Source organism: Sciurus carolinensis, chromosome 11, assembly GCF_902686445.1.
Source record: "Sciurus carolinensis chromosome 11, mSciCar1.2, whole genome shotgun sequence".
Classification (NCBI taxonomy): domain Eukaryota; kingdom Metazoa; phylum Chordata; class Mammalia; order Rodentia; family Sciuridae; genus Sciurus; species Sciurus carolinensis.
In genome coordinates, this window is record NC_062223.1 from 73,086,348 (window position 1) to 73,107,591 (window position 21,244).

A 21,244-nucleotide genomic window follows, 5' to 3' on the forward strand; every position below is an offset into this window, starting at 1 on the left:
TTTGACGTGGTCTTAAGAGTGTTTCAGAATAAGATGAACAGGTTGAGATATTTTTAGGGTTTTAAGATCTGGGCTCAAGTAATTTAAGGCACCTCTAAGGTATTACCAGTGATGTTCTGTTTCCTCAGTGTGAAGAAACACACAGGCACAAGCAAGCAGAGAAAGCAGGTTTTATTTAAATGATAGAATGAAGACAGACTTCTCTGCTGAGAAGGGGTCCGAAAGCTGGGTATCCAAGGAAGTGGGGATGTCCGGTCCCTTTTATACTTTTTAGAATCCGTTTGTTCTCATGCCCTTCTTCTCCCCTCTTCTTGCCTATGTGACCAGGTACCAAAAGATCAATGAACCAAAAGGTGAGAAGGAAGCCTTCCAGGGTTGCCTCTCATAGTCTTCCAAAAAGGGCTGGGAAGTGCAGCCTAGGAGGTGCTTCATTAACAACCTTTTGGGAGGAACAATTCCCTGTAGGCAGGTAACCTTGGCAACAACTTGAGGGGAGGAGAGGAAAGGGCTCTGGAGGTATTAGCATTTCAATCCCCTAGAGCCAGCCTCCATCTTCACAGGCCCAAATCTTCCCAATCTGACCCAATTATTTATTATTTACACTGATTTCCGCCCCCCCCCACACACACATACCTGCCCTCAAGGGTGGGCTCTGAATGGCAATGGATGAAGTTTACTGCATAATAGTTTAGACTTGGTGGAAACAATGTGGTAAAAGTCAGCAAGTGAACTAAGTTGTTTCATCATGTGAACATTTTTTTTCCAAATAGTTTTAATTATTGGTCATTTGAATAAGTGTATTTACAAGGATTTAGTGAAACACTGGTGAAGTTATTTCTCTATATCTTTATCTGCTTGTGGAAGAATTCTTTGAGTAAGCAAGAAAGTTGGCATAAAGAGTTTTAGTTTGCAGTCCCAATACAATTAGTCTATGGGAAACAGGTGTTCTTAGTTCTGTTGACCATTTTGCCAGTAGAGCCAGAAAAATGTTTTGCACTTAGTAAGCTGGATTTGGATGTTATACATTGTATGGTCCAAGTCAGAAATTGTATATAATTTTTAGATATTCTCAAAGGCTCCTGGGAGGTTATATTTACAGATGATCTCTGTCATCTTATTCCATATGGTCATTGTCTAAAGCATATAAGCAGATTTTAACACACACAGTTAGTTACTTAAAACATGTTATATAAGTGTCATATTATTGGTTTTGCAAATATTGATAAAAATGTTTATTAAATGTCCTCTCTATGCTAGTCCTTAGTATACTTTCTATATCCACAAAAAAATAAGAATAACAATTAGAAACATGTATTTTTCTGAAGGAGGCCAAACTATGCATTAGAACACTTCATCTAAGATGTGCCTTCAAATCTCAACATTCACCTCTTTAGGAGCATCATCCCCATACACCCTGTCCCCCATTTAATCTACACATTTCCCAAAGGTTATGGGGCTCCACAACTTTGAGTAGAAAAACAATCACCTGAGCTGGGGCGCAGCTTAGTGTTAAAGCACGTACCTAATGTGTGAGGCCCTTGGTTCAATTTTCTAGAACTGAAAGAAAGAAAGGAAGAAAGGAAAAAAAAAAAAAAAAAGAAGAAGAAAGAAAGAAACTTTCCTACTTTATTTAACCCTAATCCACAACAAGTTTAATGAGATAAGTTACAAATGTAATATATTTTTCAATATTACTGCTTTCAATTGAACAAACAAAAAAACAGCAAAAGCACTCAAAAATGGCAAGCTCCTCCTCCTTGTTGGATAATAAACCTTTGTTTATGGCACTTCATTTTACATACATTGGTGACTTCAATTCTGTATAGTCAACCACAAGAATACAGGTTGAAAATAACCAGTGCAGATAGCTGGTCCACTCACATCTGCACTTCAGTGATGGTCATGATTTTCTCCATGGAGGAGAAAAGTAAATACTTCACATCAAAGAAGAGAAACTTTGCCAATAGAGTTAAACCATACAAATTTCAATTTTCATCTTATTGTGCAATATATTTTGATAGAAGTATATATTATAGTTCTCCAGAGAAACAGAAATAAGATGTTAGATATAGAGATATATAAGAGGAAAAGGAATTGGCTCACCTGCTTATGGAGGAAAGAAATCCCACAATATGCTGCATGGGAACTGGAAAAGGAGGAAAACAATTAGTTTAATCGGTTCAAGCAGGAAGGTCTGATAATTGGAGGGCGATTGTATAAATCTACATCTGAGTCTGAAAGCCAAAGAACCAGGTGCACCTATCACCTGGAGAAAGCAGGAAGGTGGATGATTCAGTTTAAGAAGAGAGAGCACATTCATCCCTCTTTATCTTTTTGTATCTTTCAGACTCTCAATGAATTAATTGTATGGCACTCCACACCAGGAAGTACTATGTACATTACAGAAGATACCAATTTAAATGTTAATCTCTTCTCAAACACCCTAATAGTCACATGTAGACATAATATTTTACTACCTATTTGAGCATTCTTAGCTCAGTGAAGTTAATGAAAAAAATTAACCATCACAAAGGAGACAATGATCTGGATCATGAATAAGGTTTGAATTCTAGTTACCTATATATGAATTGCCTAACATAGGGTCAATAAATCAATCTATTTAAATTTCAGTTTCTTCAAAAATATCAATGATTTGTCGACTTGATAGAAAGGAAAAAAAAATGTGTTTCAATATGTGAAAAGGTAATCAATAACAATGTATGAGATTGCTTTTTTAAAATTTCCAAGCTGGATTCATCATAAGGAGGATCTACTGATATAGTCATAGTATTCTTATCTGAATTTGTTAAATTTTGATCTCTGCTGGGAATACGAATGTGCTTATGAGTTTGACTAGGCTAAAAGAATGTGTCCATATTTTTATGTTAAACTAAATATCAGAAAAGGTCCCTTGATGTACATGTAGGCTCGTATGTTTATGTAAATAAGTACTGTGTTTCATAGTCGAAACACATAATGGGAATTGAAAAATACTACTGTTCAAAAAGATGCCTGCGATGCAATAAACTTTTGAATATTCCCCAAACATGATATAAGACTTGGGCAATTCCAATGTGTAGGTAATATATTTTTTTTAAAAACTGACTTAAGAGTGAATTAAGATGATGCCAACATTTACTGAGTGATTTTCCTCTCATTTGATGCAAAGAAGTACCTTGTATGTGGGCCATTTATAACACATACCCAGAAGTCAATGAAACAGAAACTTCAAATCAAGAAAAAGAGATTTCCTAGGAGATCCATGTCCCCAAGAGACAGCTGCATGAATAATAAGAAAGCTCAAACCAGGTTACAGGCATTCTTGATTTTGATCATTCAAGTGAATTTTTGCTTGTAAATCTTTATCAAATATACTTCCTTGAGATGCCAGGTGAGAAAAACATGGTTTCCCTATACTTTAAACAGGACTAAGACCAAGAAGACTTTTAAATAAATTATTTGTAGAGAAATTTTATCACATAGTACAGGGAGTCACAGGCATTCAGAGGATGTTTCTTTCTGTGAAAATGTCCTAGATTTGCTTTCCACAAGGACCTGAGTTATTTGAACAAATGATATTGGGTAAAATTAAAGGAAGTAAGCCTAATGTAGTCCTCACCTGGAGAAGCACAGAACTGTCCTTGCCTATGGAAACACTGGATATGAGGTAACTCCATCCCTGAACATAAGTACCCTTTGGGATGAAAAAGTATAGATAATACAAATGTTTTTAAAAATCCATGGATAAGAAAAGACACTTGGCATAAGACATTTACCAGTGGAAGACAATGATTTGGACTAAGAAGATGTGCTCTTATCTACAGGACTGAGTGTCTTAGACCCCTTCCCACCTTCTCCGTCCTTACAGCAAATTTCAATAGTAGAAAAAATGCTAACAAAGCTTCTGAGGATAATAACTATTTCCTTCCATCTTAATGGTAATATGTAAAACTTTGCTAATCCTTTCTTATTGCTTCTGAAAGTCTTATCCAAATTGACACAGATTAAGATTTTGAAAAATTCATTAACATGCCAGGTGAAAGTATATCCACAAATGAATGCATAGGATCATTAGTATTCTAGTCCTCCTTGATACTAGGGCAAGGCAGGGGCTTTAAAGGAAAGATTTCTATTATTATTGTTATTATTCTAGTCTTTCTCTAAGAATTTACCCCTGATGAAAGATTAGAACAAGGTGGGATTTGAACGGTAGTTGCTAGGAAATGCTCTGGTCCCCACCAGTAGTGTCTTTAAGCCCCATGTGGGAAGTAGTGTTTTGTGTATCTTCCCAAAGTCTTGCTAACAAAAGGACTGGCATTCATGATTGAGAAGAGGTGAGCAAGTGGATTGTTACTGTAGGTAAATATTTGTAGGGCTGGCTTGGTGTTTGTGAGGATAACTGCATATACATACAAAGAGCAAATATGTAATATCTACTGTCATACTGTGGTGGAAACGACAGGACGGTGCTCGGAAAGTAGGAGAAACCAAACTTTATTTTACACCAGCAGGCCCAGGGGAGATTAGCACTCCAGAGTTCTGAGGACTGATCTACAGTTTCTCACAATATTTATAGGTTATTTAACGTCATCTTAGACCCATCCTGTTATTGGGGTTTTTTTCCCCTTTTTAAAAAAATTCCTAATCTCTGCAGCTGAGGGTCTTGTGCAGGGTCTCTAACATAAAGCATGCTCACAGAACAGATAAGAAGAAACAGCTCTTTTCACAGACATCTATTACATTTCAGGAGGGAATCTTCAGACTCTTAGTGCAGTTATTGATAACTCAAAAGGTAGGGACCCTCCTGGAGAAAACCTAAGAGAGGGGAGGGGAACTGACCCCTTCCCCAGGCATTGAACTCTTACTGTAACGTTTTTTTTGTAATTTCATTTCACGACCAGGTCTGCTTTTACCATCACAATACATACAGAATGTGAGGAGAGGTGGACTCAGAAAAACTGAGTGCTACGCTCTCTGTGGGAAGGAGAACCAGTGTATTCAAAGCTAATTTTATCTTGATGACATAGAGTATGAAAATGGTCTTATCTCTCATGATATTATAGTTGGATGACAGACAGGCTTCTCATGTCTTTAATAAAAGCAGCTAACTGTACTGAGAAACAACAATGCTATTCAGAATGGAGTGCAAGTGTAAACTTATAAATTATTTCTGGAATTTTCCTTTTTCTATTTTCAGTTCATAGTGACCATGAATAACTGAAACTGGAGAAAGTAAAACCATGAATAAGTGGGGATACAAATTATATTATTAATAAACATGATTTATACCAGGCAGATAGAGAAAATAATTAATATTTCTTGAATGCACAGATGAATAAACTCAATAAAATTAACATTATATAATATTTAATATTTAATTATCAAAAATTAACTATTTGTTAATATACACATATACATATATACAATGTTTAAAAGTAATTTTTAAAAATGTACCGAGTGTAAGCACAAAAGGACAGGAGGCAGACCTGGACGGATTCAGAGAAGCCTTTATTCCTTCGCAGATTTGGGCACCGTTGGGGCCCTTTTTCCAGATGGGGAAAATGGCCGTCTGTTACAGAGGAGATTTTGCTTTTATAGGGTACAATGTTGTAATCACTGGGAGCTGTGTACCTGCAGTTTTGACAGTCAGGGGCTAGTTGAACAGGCTAAAACTTTAATTTAAGAAGGCAGTTGTAAAAAGGTTGAAACTCAGTATTGTCTGGGGAGGTGAGAGTCCAGATCCCAGGGATGAGTAGTCAATTCTTGCCCATTGGTATTTGCTGTGCTTCCGCCCCTTTCCCCCAGGGCCCATGGTTCCTTGGCTGGTTTCCCTTCCCTCCTCCTATGCTTCTTTGGAGAGCTGTCTTTTAAGATTATTATTTTCCATAACCCTTCACCTAGACTTTATTAATTAAAAACTTTAAAAAATAGTCCTATAATAGAGTCCAGGAACATGATTTTTTAAATTAAGCAATCTATTCAATATTTAGAATTTTATAATTTTAAAAAGTTTTATTTTTATGTGTTCAATTTTAGAAAAAATATATTTACATTTGATAATGAATAAACTATGTGTTAAAGAGTTATTTAAATTTTTCTGTCTATAAAAGAATGTTTTTAAAATATAACAAAAATTATTTTTTAAAAAATCAGATAAAAATACATCTAAAATGTAAAAACTGAATTATCGTGCATGAATAACAATGATTATTATTACATTAAGAAGTACAGAAGTATTATATCAAGTTGACAAAAGTTTCTATGTGCTTGTTTTAATTTCTATTCTTATCACATGAAGAAAACATGGGGTATTAAACATGTCCATAGACTACAGTTTGAATACCACATCATTATTAACCAAGGCAGTAAGAAACGCCCTGGTCATGACCTACTAGTGTAACAGTGGTCCACTTTACCTTTTGAAAATAGCCCTCCTTACTCTGAGGTTTATTTTTAAAAGGACATGATTTATTTCTCTCTTCTACCCTCTCCCCCTCCATAACAAGATTAGGGAGACAGTGCTACCTCTTCTTCCCTAGTTAATTGTCCTTGAACACACCCATCACAGGAAGGAGATGTCTGCCAGAGGATCTAGAAAGTGAATATCTCCCAAATTAACAAATGGGTCCTAACACATCATCAGGCGCCTTGGAACTCCCTACCAGAACACACCTGGAATGCAAACCTTGAAGCGTTTCCTTGAAAGCCCTCTGTTTACCCTGATGGACTGACTCGCAGCCTCTGGGACAGAGTCCCCTGTATATCTCTTTTGCTAGCAAAGCAAAAAACCTTCTTTTTCCTTTTTTTTCAAAACCATGTCCCCCTTATTGGATTGGCATTGGGGGCAAGGGCTGAGTTTTTGGTAATATTAATCTAAAACACAATGACAAGAATAAATTTGGATGAATTTTTAAAAACAACTTTACTGTAGTCCTCCCCGTTACCTGTGGCAAATATATTCTAAGATCCTAGTTAGTGCTGAAACTTGTTTTTCTATAGCGAAATAACTATGATAAATTTAATGCCTTTTTGTTTTGACTACATACTTATCATGGACTCTGACCATAAATTTTGGGATTCTAAGTGTGACAACCAACTAGAAGAAATTTTTTTCCCTCTTCCCAATTTAAATTTTCCCATATAAATTTTTTTGTTTGTTTTTATCCTAAATCTTAGCATCTTCAATCTATTTTTTCCCTTTGTTAGAGAACTTTCAACATGGACCAGTTATAGGTTCTCATCAAGATAGCCAAATTTCCAACATCACTACTCTCCCACTTTGGGGCATTAAGTAAAATTATTTAAACACAACACTGTCATTCAGTGAAAATTGATCTGTTACCTACTAAGTGACTAGTGAGCAGGTAGCATTTGTAGTGTGATTATGCCAAACAAAGAGACAATTAATGTTCAAGCATTGGAGAGGGAGAGGGAGCAGAATGGCATGAGATTTCATAATGCTACTCAGGATGGAGTGTCATTTGAAACTTATGAATTATTTCTGGAATTTTCCATTTACTATTTCCAGACCATAGTTGACCATGAATAACTAAAACTGAGGAGAGTAAAACCATGGATAATGGACACTATTTAAAGTACTTTACTTTAGAACTTTCATTTTTAAACATTATTATGTCAATTAAGTGACAACGGGCAAATTAAATGTCAAGGTTTGAACTATTAATATTTTTCAAGTCACAGTATCTAGGGAATTGAATCAAGAAGGTCTTATTCATTGTCTAGAAGGTCAGGTGCTGTACAACAGAAAGCAATATTTAATCTCATATTATACATCTATCATTGTCAATTTAGAATGAGAAACATGATAAGTAGTTAATTAAATCAAATGAAATTTCAACATTTGTCTCTGGGGCAACATATTCTATTCTAGAAAAGGCATGCAACCCTGGCACTACGCTTCCTGTCAATGGCACCAACTCCATCTTCTCCACCTTCTTGGTCACAGGCCTCCCTGGGCTAGAGACTGTGCACATCTGGATCTCCATACCCTTCTGTGCCATGTTCCTCATTACCTTGGTGGGCAACGTGAGCATCATGACAATTATTTGGCAGGAGCAGACCCTTCATGTGCCTATGTATATCTTCCTGGTCATGCTAGCTATCTCTGATCTAGGACTGTCCCTCTTCACCTTCCCCACCATGTTGAGGATCTTCTGGTTGAATGCTCGAGAGTTGACCTTCTCTGCTTGCTTCACCCAAATGTTCTTTATTCACACCTTCCAGGACTTCGAGTCAGCCATCATTCTGGCAATGGCCTTTGACCGCTATGTGGCCATCTCTCACCCACTGCATTATTCCTCCATCCTTACCAATAGCATCATTGCCAGGATAGGTTTGGCTATTGTTGTGCGAACCTTGACTGTGCAAGTGCCTCTCCCCATGCTCTTGAGGAGGCTGTGCTTCTGCCGCTCCAACATACTTTCTCACTCCTACTGCCTACATCCTGACATCATAAAGCTCTCCTGCTCTGATACTAGGACCAATAGCATCTTTGGACTCTTTGTGGTGCTCTCTACTATGGGACTCGATTTTCTCCTCATTCTCCTTTCTTATGTGTTGATTCTCAACACTGTGTTGCGCATTGCATCTCATGGTGGCCGCCTCAAGGCTCTCAGCACCTGCATCTCCCACTTGTGTGCTGTGATCCTCTTCTTCACACCCATGATCTGCCTGTCCATGCTGCACCGCTTTGGCCCAAGCCTTCCATCACACGTCTATGTGGCCATGGCCAATATGCACTTCCTCATTCCCCCTGTGATGAACCCCATTGTGTATGTGGTGAAAACCAAGCAGATGCAGGATAAAATTCTGAAATTCTTCATTAAATAAGAACCAGAAAAGCCCAACCTCACATTTATAACATAAAACTTGGTAAATGAATAAGATACTAAATGCTTGGTGATCCAACTCTTTTGTCTGATTGTTTTTTAATCTATCTCTATGTAGATATGGAGACAAAGGCATTAAAAATCCCAGTAATTGTATTTTGCAAATTGAACAAGGTATGCTTTTCTTTTTCAGCCTTAACTCTTGTTTAAATTCATCATGTAAGTCTCCTTTATACAATTGCTTTTTGTCTCAGATGCTCTTTATTTTCTTTCTTTCTTAAATCTCATAACATGTCTTGTATCTTTCTCTTATGCTTTCTGGAAAAGAAGCCTTTCATTAGACTCTGTTTAGACTATGTTCAGACTGTGTTGCTTCATCTTTTAAATTCAACATTTAGGTAGATTTTATACATATAAAGTGGATTTTTATTGTCCCTCCACAGTTCTTCAGGTCAAATAATTTGTGACTTCTTATAGAGCAGCACGGACTGGAATAGCTATGGTGAGTAGGAGATAAGAGATTTCCTAATCTGGTTAGATGAAAAACAAGTTGGGATAATTAATTCTTTAAAGTGGTCTTATGAAAGACCACTTTAATAAAATGATATAGTTGTTTGTATGGCTGACACTAAAACTCAGAGGATAGAAAACTAATTTATAAAGTGCTCATAATGCCCGATGATAATTTTCCCATCTGTGTCTTCTCTTTTTGTTATGGTTTAGATATTAGGTGTCCCCCAGAAGTTCATGTGTGAGACAATACAAGAAGGTTTAGAGATGAAATGATTTGTGTTATAAGAGTTTCAACCTAATGAGTGAAGTAATCCTCTAATAGGAATTAATTTGGTAGTAACTTTAGGCTGGAGAAGGTGGGTCCCTGGGAAGGTGCCTTTGGGCTATGTACCTTGTCCTTGCTGAGCAGAACTCTCTCACTCTCTGCTTCCTCATGGGATGTCTTGAGCCACTCTTCGTCACCACTATTTCACCATGATAGTCTGTGTTACTTCAGGCCCGAGGAACAGAGACGACCTCTATAGACTTAGATCTCTGAAAGTGTGAGCTCTTAAATAAACTTTTCCTCTTCTGATTGTTCTTGTCAGGTATTTGGATCACAGCAGTGAAAAAGCTGACTAAAACAGAAATTGGTACAGAGAAGCAGGGTCATTGCTGTGACTAACCTAACCATGGGGTTTAGAAACTTTTGGAGTTTTTTGGAATGTGCGGGAGGAATTTTGGGAAGTTTAGAGATGCAACCTGGAAAAGCTTTAGAATGTTGTAAATGGAGCTTAATGGGTGAGTCTGGTGGGAGTTCAGATCAGAATGCCAATCTTATCATGAATAAAACAGAGTGGGCTCATGAGGTTTCAGAGGAGAAGGAGGACTCTATTAGAAATTGGACCAGAAGTCATTCATAGTATGTTCTGGATAAGAAGTTGTCTTCATTTTGCCCAAGTGCTGAGATTTCCTGTAATGCCGAATTTAAAAGCAATTGACTTATTAATTTGGTGGAAGAAATTTCTAGACAGCACAGCACTCAGGTGGTGCCATGGATATTGTTGGAAGCTTTTAGTCAAATTTATTGTGCTATTCAGGAGCAGAAGACAGAGTAGAAAGATCTGAAAAATTTGTACTTGAAATGTGGGAGTAAAATTGGGGCTTAGGAAGTTGCAATTGTTAAAGATGTTACCTCCACTGAAACAATTCTAAAGTCTTTGCCCAGAGAAAATAAGAAAGATGGCTTGAGGTATTGGCAAGACCACACCCATCTCAGGCTCCAGGGAGTAAAAATTCCCGTGCGAAGAGACCTGTGAGGCACCCTACTTCCACCAGGTGGCCTAGGAATTTGTTTCACCATGCTCAGCCACCCAGACACTCAGAGGTTGCTGTAGCCCAGGTACCTGAAGACTTGATACTGCAGAGATGGCGCAGACCTTGGGGTCAACCACGTGGTGCTGGTTTTGGAGGAATACAGGATGCTGGAGTTAGGGGGTAATAGAAGTTTCCACTGAGATTTCAAAGGAAGCCAGGCAAAGTGCAGCAGGATTAGAGTTCCTGCAGACAGCCCCTGAGCGGCAATGCATGGACATGTGAGGAGGAAGTCAAAGCCGCAGTGGAGAGCCTTGAGATTAAGAAATGCCAGTATTTGCAGGTAAATGGATGCAGTTGGAGAATATCATGCTAAGTGAGATAAGCCAATCCCAAAAAACCAAAGACTGAATGATCTCTCTGATAAGTGGATGATGATACATAATGGGGGGCATGGTGCAGGGGGGAGGCAAGAATGGAGGAAGGATGGATCGTATAGAGGAAAAAGAGGGATGAGATGGGGGAGGAAAAATAACAGAATGAGACAGACATCATTACCCTATGTACATGTATGATCACACAAATGGTGCAACTCTACTTCATGTACAGCCAAAGAAACAACAGTTGTACCCCATTTGTGTACAATGAATGAAAAATGAAAGAAAGAAAGAAAGAAAGAAAGAAAGAAAGAAAGAAAGAAAGAAAGAAAAAGAAAGAAATGCCAGTACTATGGAAAGCTACAGAAATCAATCATAAACAAGCCATGTAGGCTGCAACCAGCAAAGCCACAAGGGCAGAGATACACAAGCCCTTTGAAGAGAACAGCACAATGCCATGTGTCCCAGATGCTGGCTATGGAGCTATAGGACTTGTTTGCCCAGCTGGATTTTAGACTTTCTTTGGTCCCATCCCTTCTTTCTATGTCCATACATATTGCTTTTGGAATGAAGATTTTTACTCTGCACATTTATGTATTGCATGTATATAACTTACTTTTGATTTTTACAGGGGTACATGGTGAGAATTTGCCTTGAGTCTCAAAGAGGACTTTGGACTTGAACTTTTAATAATGCCAAAACTGTTGAGACTATGGGGACTTTTGAAAACAGTTTAAATGTATTTTTCATTGTGAGATAAACATGATATTTGGGGGGCCAGGGAAGAATGCTATGGCTGAGATATTAAGTATCCCCCAAAAGCTCAAGTACGGAATAATTCAACAAGGTTTAGAGATGGAATCATTGGGTTACAAGAGGTTTAAGCCTCATCAGTCAGTAATCACCTGATAGGGATTAATTTGGTGGCAACTATAGGCAGGTAGGGTGTAAATGAAGGAGGTGGGTCCCTAGAGGCATGCCTTTGGGGTATATAATTTGTGGGGTTTGTTTAGCAGAATTCTCTCTGCTTCCTTGTGAGATGTTCTGAGTCACTTTCCTCTGCCACATTCTTCTGTCATCATGTTCTGCCTCACCTCAGGCCCAGAGCTATGGAGTTGGTCATCTATGCACTGAGACCTCTTAAACCATAAACCCCCAAACAAACGTTTCTTCCTCTGACTGCTCTTGTTGAGACTTTTTTCACAGCAGCAAAAAACTAAGTAAAACACTTATCCATGAATAAGAATAATAGCTGCATCCTTGACCCGGTCTAGAGAAAACAAATTTTGCAATTATGGGATAAAATATTTGGCATACAAAAGAATTGACAATGATTACTGAATTATTTAAACCATAACTAATCTCTCTTACACATAAGACAGATATCATGTTGAAAATATTAATTAGATGGCTGTGATGACCCTGTAAAAAGTTGTATTTTAGGCTGAATTCAGTACAATGATATGTTGCTGCATTTAAAACATCTCTGTTAATCATGAATTTATCAATATGCTTCACTATAAGATATATATGCAATTATACATCATTTTGAGCATATGAGCCTTATAACTTTCTGTTTTGATTTTCCTATATGCTATACTTTGTATCATTTTTCTCATTATAATTTTATGTCTATTTATCATAACTGGTGTGTTTACTATTTATCAATGGACCCCTCTGCAGGTACCTATAGTCAACTTTTCTATGGAACTTTTTCCTCCAGAAAAAGTACTCAATGCATTTTTGCTGTAATAAAAGTAAAGAAAGATTACATTGCAATATAGATCACAGAAAAAAATAAAATCCCAACTGAATCTCTTGTTGGAGTGTAAATTTTCCCACATAATCATCATTTATATAATCAACATTATCATCTTTTTTATCATCATCATCACTTTGTTCAATACCATTACCATTGACAGGATAACAGGGTTTACTTTGTATCCAATGGCATCACACCCAAATGTTTTATTTTTAAATTTGTGTCATACAGAATGTACAAAACAGCTGCCAAAACTACAACAAACAATTTTGTTGTCCAAGATTTTTCATGAGATTAGTTTTACAATGGGGCTATTCAAAGATAGACTGCTCTGCAAAACCAAGCACTTACTAGTCCTCCAAGTGTTCAAAAGGCTCTATTTACCATTGACTCTTCAGAATCATATGGAATATTAGATTTGGATGAACTGTAAAACTATTTCTATCCTAGACTTTGAATAAATACGTATGGAACAATAAAATATTAAAAATTTAGATGAACCACCCTCATTATTTCTTCTAAGTTTTTGTATGTTCTAAATATTTGGTCAAAAACTTTTGAGTCTTGAAATTCATCTTGTACAGGGTAAGACAAGTGATTTTTGTATCATGTGTGAAGGATACGGAAATGACAAACCCCAAAACAGTGACTTGGGAAGAGGGAGGGAAGAAGCAGGCAAAACATTGCTCCTTTCCCAATACATGCTTTCCCAGTGACAAGACAATCCCTGGGAAGGAGCTATACATCAAGCCTAAAATGACCTCTTTGGGAAGAAGCCAAAACATTAATCTTTCCCCAAATAAATTATTTTCCAGCAACAGTACAATAGACCCTGGAGGGAAAGAGATAAGCACTAAATGCTAGACTCTGGACCCTCCATCCTTGCCCAGTAAAAATAAATTTCAAAATCTCACAACCTGTTTCCTGACTGCCCAAACTGATATGTTCTGTCAAAGTCTTAAATGGTTAAGTCACTTCTCAGTGTAACCTATTGAAGCAAAGATTCTTCCTGTAACCAGGGGCCATTTTCTACCCAGAAAGTGAGCCCTTTGGTGCGTATTTCTGCTGCTGAATAAAAGGCACGACTCATCCATGAAGTTGACTCCCATCCAAGTTATTTGTACTTTCATCGTGGTGCCAAAACTGTTTTGGTTATTTTTGTTTACAATGTATATGTTTGATAGTGATGTCGATGTACTAATTATCTACTTTACCCTGAATTTCCTTTTTTTTTAAATTTGTTTTTTATTTATACACTACATTTTGATTTGTTGTACACAAATGGGGTACAACTTTTACCCTGAATTTCTTGAAGACTTGAAGAACTGTGAATTAAAAAAAAGTTTGTGTCCTCAAAGTAGTTTGTTTTCTTGATGCTGTTATTTAAGTAAGGGCAAAAGGAAACTGATAAATGAATATAAAATATCTGGAATTGAAAAGAACCATGAAACCATAAAATTCACAGTGCTGATTTACAGTTTGTTAATTTACATTTACAAACTTTTCCTAAATTTGCTGTATCAATATTTCTGTTGCCAGAACTCTAACTCTTAGCATCATTCATAAGTAGTGTGATCTTCAAGTCCAGCATGTTAATCTGTAGCATAATTTTCTGTTTTGTAAACAAACTCACTCCTTAAGGAATTTGACCTTGAGATGCCTCCTCTTAGTCCTTCAAAACTTCTGAAAATCTATAGCAAACATCATTAGTCCATTGTCTTTCACAAGCATTATTGATCATATACCCTCTTTTAAAAACCTTCTTACTTCTAACTTTCTACTGTGAAAATAAACTTGGAATCAATTTAAATATATTTTCTACTCTTACGTCTGTTCTTTTGAGTTCTAATTAAGAATAGCAATAGCTCTTTTCACATTGGAATGACTAAAAATTATGATCTTTAACTCTCTTGACTTTTCAGTACTTGTAATATATTCTTAATGCTTAGTAACTCCATGTGTAATCCATGGATAAAATTTCAAATATTGGCAACTTTCCTCCAAACACTTGTACTTCTCATTATTCTCTCTCTTCAGTTTCACTCAGATAAAGCTTTTATTGCTGGCATTAAATTATTCTTTTGAATTTGAAAAAAAGTTATCTTTTTTATTCAAAAATATCAGATTGTCTTTGCCTTTGCATTAACTTCATTTCATGTCATATGGGAATTTTTCAATCTTGCTCTCCAACCTGTGATATTTTTCTCTTCTATTTATATATTATTATTGCTCTTGTTCTAATGAATTTCAAGCACACAAACTAGGCAGAAAATAAGAAATAAACACCCATATATTTTCCCACTTGGTTTGGTTGCCTAAAACTCTGTTCTTGTCCTTCATACCAATCCAATAAGGAGAACATGGTTTTTGAGAAAAAGGAAAAAGACAGTTTTTTGCTTTGCTAGCAAAGGAGAAACACAAGGGACTCCCATCCCAGAGGTTGTGACTCTGCCCATCAGCAATGAATAGGAGGCTTTTAAAGAGATGATTCAAAGGCTACATTCCATGTGTGCTCTGTTGGAGTTGCAATTCACTTGTTAATTTGGGAAATAGTCATTTGTGAGATCTTCTGGTACCATCCCCAAAGTCTGGATTACTTGGTTTCTGTGGTGGGTGTGTTCAAGGACCTATAACTCTACCTAGGATGAGGAAGAAAGGTAATCCTGCTTCCCTTGAAACTAGGGAGGGGAGAGATTAGGGAGAAGCAGGGAGAAAGGAAGAGAAAAAAATATGTCCACTTTAAAAATAAGTTGCAGTGACAGAGCAGCAAGGGCTACATTCAAAGCATAAAGTGGACCACTGTTACAGTTTTATAATAGTATTTTGCCACATTGTCAGAGTTTTTTAAGTAAAACAGGTTTTAATAAAAGCAATTTTTTGTCTTACTGACTCATAGACCTCAAACTAAATTCCCAAAGATAACCACAAAAATTTGAGTTTGTTCTTTATCTGTCCCTTATTTTATTATATTTAAAATGTTTTATATGAGTATTTGATAAGCATATTTCTATTATCCGGGATCATAATTATTCTTAAACCACATTAAAACTAGTCATATTACACACATGCTGAATGAAAACATTACTAATACATACAGTGGGGGCATGGCATGTTCCTGAAAATGACAGGAGAAACCTGTCATTTTGTTCAATGTTTGATCAAATTCTGAGAGCTAAGTCTCCAGTATATAAAAGTAGTTATGGAGTGATGATGTCCTTGTCTATACCCAAAGCAGCATCTCAAGATAAACCAGGTTAGTAGAAAGTATAAACATAAAGTTTATTGTGTATCTGTTGTCTAGAATGGGGTTTTCACATGCAGGTCACCTAACAGATATATGTCTATGTAACCGGCTCCCTTTAAGAATTCTGGGCTCTGAAGCAGGTTCCCTAGACCGAGATAGCTCTCATGTATCTCGGAGATTCACAGCTCAAATGACCCTTGCAGAAAAGAGTAAATGGTTGAACACCTGCACCTGGCTACACTTTTTCTGAGTATACTTTTTATCTTTCTGATACAACACAGTATCCTTTGTAATATTAAACACTAGCCATGAATATTCTTTTACATTGACTTGTGGGAATCCATTTAGAGAATCATCAAATCCATGTGTGTTATGGCTAACTTGAGACGGCTCGTGTGCCTCATTCCCTACTCAGTCTCTACCTCAATTTCTCAGGCAGTTTTTCTCTAACTCCACACCTACTACAAGCAAAACTGGTCCCTCCTATCACTCTCCTCAGCTGCAAAACAACATCCAGTCTCATTCCATATGTTCCTAACAAATCCTTTTCATTCTCCCCCACCTCATGCCTCAGAAAACACAAAAGTTTACTTTGTAGAAGTTGGGGTGAAAAGAAGGGAGAAAACCAGTGAAAAGTAAACTGTATGCTCAGACAAAATTAATGAGAAATGATTTTAGGTTGGAGAACTTTTATTAATATTTTCATTCATAGAAATAGTGTGGTGGATACTCTGCTCCGACCTACACATATTCACAAAAAAAAAAAAAAAAAAAAAAAAAAAACCTCTAGTGAATTAGGAAAGGGGAGTACTTCATTTATGAAGGACTTGTATGTCTGAAGTTCTAAAAATGGTTCAAGGTATTTCTCAGGTCAGCATAGCTAAGGTGGATGGAATGACTTCTTTCTCTAAGGAACTGAAATAGCCTGAAAACAGAAGAAAGGAAGCCTGAAATACAGCGGATTGTGTGTTCTAAGCTTCTGTAATGTATTATTCTCAGAAGCTTGTGAAGACCCACAGCGATGGTAATAGCCAGCTCTGTCTGGCACATGCACATTTGATGCACTGAAAGCCACAGGGGTTGGCCTGGACGACCTCAGGGAGGGCCAAACCAGGGATTTATAAGCCTGCTCACTCAGCATCACATCCAAGGCAGGGAGCCTCATAAGACCCAGCTGTACCAGCATTGATAGGGCTTGGTTCCTGTCCTTGAGGTCTGGAAAGTGGTAGGAACACTTTAGGTCATGTCAGCTCAGATTGTGTCACAGGTGTGCCCAGAATTGAAACCAAAGGAGATCAGGGGTTAGCCCAAATATGATTCTAAATTCTATGAGGGAGAAAGGACACTTGTTGGAAGCATACGGAATTTCTACCCTTCTTATAGGATAAAGTCGAGTTTTGCGAAACAATCTCTGATACTTCTCTCGCCCAGTCAACACTCACTGCTGCTCTTGGAGTTTAAGACCAAATGTAAGTCAAAGTACATTTATGTGGAATATACATTAAAAATTGATAAATAGCTAATATAAGAAAGAAAAGGAGAAATTTAAAACAGGAAAAAAGGAAGAGAGGAGGGAGGAAGAAATAAAAAACAGACACATGCATTTCAGTTCTCATAGCACCTTGCAATAGAGGCAACACCAAATACCCACCAAGGAGACATCCAAAACGGGGAGTCAGATGGACAGCTTATCTCAGAAGAAATAATTTCTGGGTCTGAAAACACTTATCTTAGGCTGGAAGATTCATTCTGCAAAGCACAATAACTCTGCCTTTACTCTCTGAAGTGTTCATGCAACTAACTTTATGTAGTTTACAATAAACTTCAACTGCCTAGGATGTGGGCAATATAGCAATATGTTTTGGAATTTTTTTAAAGCCAAAAATTCATAAAATTTGCACACTATTAAAATAACAGGCACTGTTAAGAAAACAAAAAAAAGACACACACTCAGTTCATGATGATGAGATAGTTAAGAATGAAACTAATGATCATTATCAAGTTGGCCCTACAAATCTGGACTTTGAAGAGGTTTCTTGCCTTTGTTAATTCTGTCATTTTAACATTTATGTGTGAGGAAATCTGAACATTTTATAACGTATCTCTTCTCCATGTATAGATCTATGTCAAAGTTATATTGCTGCTCCTTACTAAAGATTAAAAGACAAAACATTAAGCATATAAGAATCATTTTAAGACAATGAGATTAAAAGAAATAGCTAGGTGGCTCATCCTATCAGACAAGAAAGCAGGTTGGGATGATTTAACATAACTAATAACTAGACACTTATTCCCAAGTGAGGGCTCAGAACTCTTCTCCATCATGCACAAAAGGCACTGCAGATAGGTAGGTGCCCTTAATTACCCAAATGTGTGCTTTCTGAGATGGTTTTTTCCCTTAGGAATGTTACAAAGTCAGTTTAGCAGGAGTGGAACTAATGAACTTGAAATATATCACCTTTTGTTCATGAGTTTTTTCTCTAGCCAAGCTCAAATAAAAAAGAAAGCATTTTCACTGTCCCCTTTGTGACTGAAATTATCTTGCCAAAAATTCATGTGGGAAGAATAATTACTCCCTGTCCTTCCCCATGGGAAGGGAAAACCCTGGAAGAAATGCTCAGATAAACGCATGCTTGCAGTCTCTTCTTAACTGTGTACGTGAAGTCCTTAAACCCTCAGCATACTGGCTAGACCCCCTAGGATACCTCTGTGTCATTGCAACTGATTTCCACAAATAACGCAGGTGAAATTCTGTTGTTCTGATAACTGCGCTCTACCAAAAAAAAGCCTTTACATACGCCCCACCTCTCTAGAGTCTGGATGTGGTAGGCACTGAATTGTGTTGAAGAAATTAGTTATTACCATTCACAAAATACAGCATCTGCTCATTTTCTTTTCCCGTTTCCCCATCTCAGGTTACTCTCTGCGTCTCTACTGCCCCTGCTTCTTCACACTCATTATCACACTTTGGGGAGCCTTTTTCCACTGGGCAAATGAAGTCTTGCTTTTATCATATGACTAGGTGTTGGCACAGTTCAAGATCTATCACTGGACCAATTCGTATTGTGGGTTGAACCCAACCCTGCATCTAAGCTTATAAGTCTGGGAGTAGTGAGTTTTCTTTTTAGTATTCTTAAAATGTAAAACCGAAATAGAGACTTCTCAGTAAACAACAAGGCATTTCCATTTGTGAATTATTTGACAGCTTGCCACATATCCTTAGGCATGCCTCTTGGACTTTGTCCTCTAATAAATTGCTTTTTCTCTTAAGTCTTTTTTAGGTACTGGGGATTAAACCTGGCAGTGCGTTACCACTGAGCGACATCTCTAGTCCTTTCTATTTTTCATTTTGAGACAGGGTCTCACTAAGTTGCTAAAGTCAGCCTCAAACGTGCAGTCCTCTTGTTTCAGCCTCCCAAGTCACTGAGATTACAGCTGTCCTGCCACACTGGACTTTTCTACTTTTTTCAAGCTCCAGGAAAGTATTTGCTATGTAAGTAAAAACAGTTTTCAAAAATTCTCCCAGGACTGCTAAATTTCAAATGCTTCATGTGTTTTCATGAATACAATATCCAAATTTTCTTCATTTTTGAAAATTTCAGTTTATTAGCAAACATTTTTAAGGGGGAGGGAAACATTATAGTTAACAGCCTACTGGCAAACTTGTCAGAAGCAGGTGAATAAATAACAAAACTTAATGGTTACCCATCTCTTCCGTAACCAATATTCAGTGTTTCTCACAGCATTGTAGATGATGACTCATATCCAACCTCCCTGACCCTTTCTCTACAGTTACATTTACAAAAACTGAATTCTCTTCTATTACTGCTCCTTTCTCAAATATGATAGACTTGCCTCTATTTTTTTGCCTTCTTTATGGGTGACTATGATTATTCTTTATCTATGATTTGTCCTATAATAAATGTCAATACCGTTTACTGTTTAGACAGTTGTTCCAAGTTTGACAGTTTTTTTCATCTTCCAGAATTCCTACTCTGGTTTCCTTAGCCCAACAGCTAACATATGGAATAGGGATTATAGATATTCATCATTACTTTCCTTGGGCAGCATTAGAATTAATTGGTGGCAAAGAATTAGAATATAATGAAGATTTTTGTCATAGATATTATATAATGGACTTCCCAAGATGGTGAACTCTTCATTAGTAAGGAGATTTTTCCTCAGATGTTGAGAAGGTAGATCACCATTCAATGTGAAATTTTCTTTGAGCTCAATGTAATCAAATTTCACACTTTATTCCTCTCTTTAATACATGTCCTTGACAGCACTCAGGATCATTTTGACAAAGGTAAGTTGTGGACAGCAGGATGTAGATTCCAGGTTGAGACCATTTATCTGTTTTACTTGAACTAGTTTACGCATTTGTTCTATGTTGACTGCTGAATTTTTAGACTTTCAAAGATAGGAGCTACTTACTGTCTTCCAGCTACTAATATTATGACATTTCAGGAGCTCAGTAAATGTGTGATGACATTGATAATGTGTTTTGTGCACAACTACAAAAGTACTTGTAATCCAATCTTTACCATCAAAACTTAATTTATCTATTTCAGCTATCCCAGTACTTTGAGAGAGTACTATACAGAAAGATTGAGAAGGAATTTGAATAAATTCCTTCAAACCCAAATCACTCCTCATCTTTTGCCACCATAGTTGGTGCTTGTGATATCCTGGTTGTCTTTCAGAACAAAATATGTATCTGATAATAACAAGGATTCAGAAATTGTATTGATCTCTTACAATTTATACTCTAATTCCCAAGTACCCATTATACACAATTCCCTTGGTTCTTTTTTTAAGAAACCTACCTATATTCTGGTACTAAAAATAGTACAGCTCATGCATGTGGGGTCTATATTTTCAACATGAAATGGTACTTAATTTTTAAACTTTGAAATATCCTCAAGATGAGAAAAGAATTTCATTATTAACATTTATATACTATTACTTATTATTAATGACCCAAATATGATATAGAAAAATAGGGCAAACTACTAACAATAGAGTCAGTACTGTTTGACAATCAAAAACTCTAAAGGAATGAAATTCAGCGCTGTGAGAAGACAAAGGGCAATATTAACCTGCAGGCAAGAGCAATAAGCATTTTGTGGAGTACTATAGGTAAGTGCTGTGAAGAAACCTTTTTCTTTCTTTACACTTTTCAGGTCAATTTCTTCCCAGAGTT

The 21,244-nt window shown here is 36.8% G+C and overlaps 1 protein-coding gene across 1 annotated transcript; it reads left to right on the forward strand.

Moving 5' to 3' along the window:
• Positions 1 to 289: 289 nt before the first annotated feature.
• LOC124959566 (olfactory receptor 51G2-like) lies at positions 290 to 8,850 on the forward strand. Its single transcript, XM_047517975.1, has 2 exons — positions 290 to 353; positions 7,892 to 8,850. The coding sequence occupies exons 1-2, from the start codon at positions 290 to 292 to the stop codon at positions 8,848 to 8,850; spliced, it is 1,023 nt and encodes a 340-aa protein (XP_047373931.1).
• The last annotated feature ends 12,394 nt before the right edge of the window (positions 8,851 to 21,244 follow it).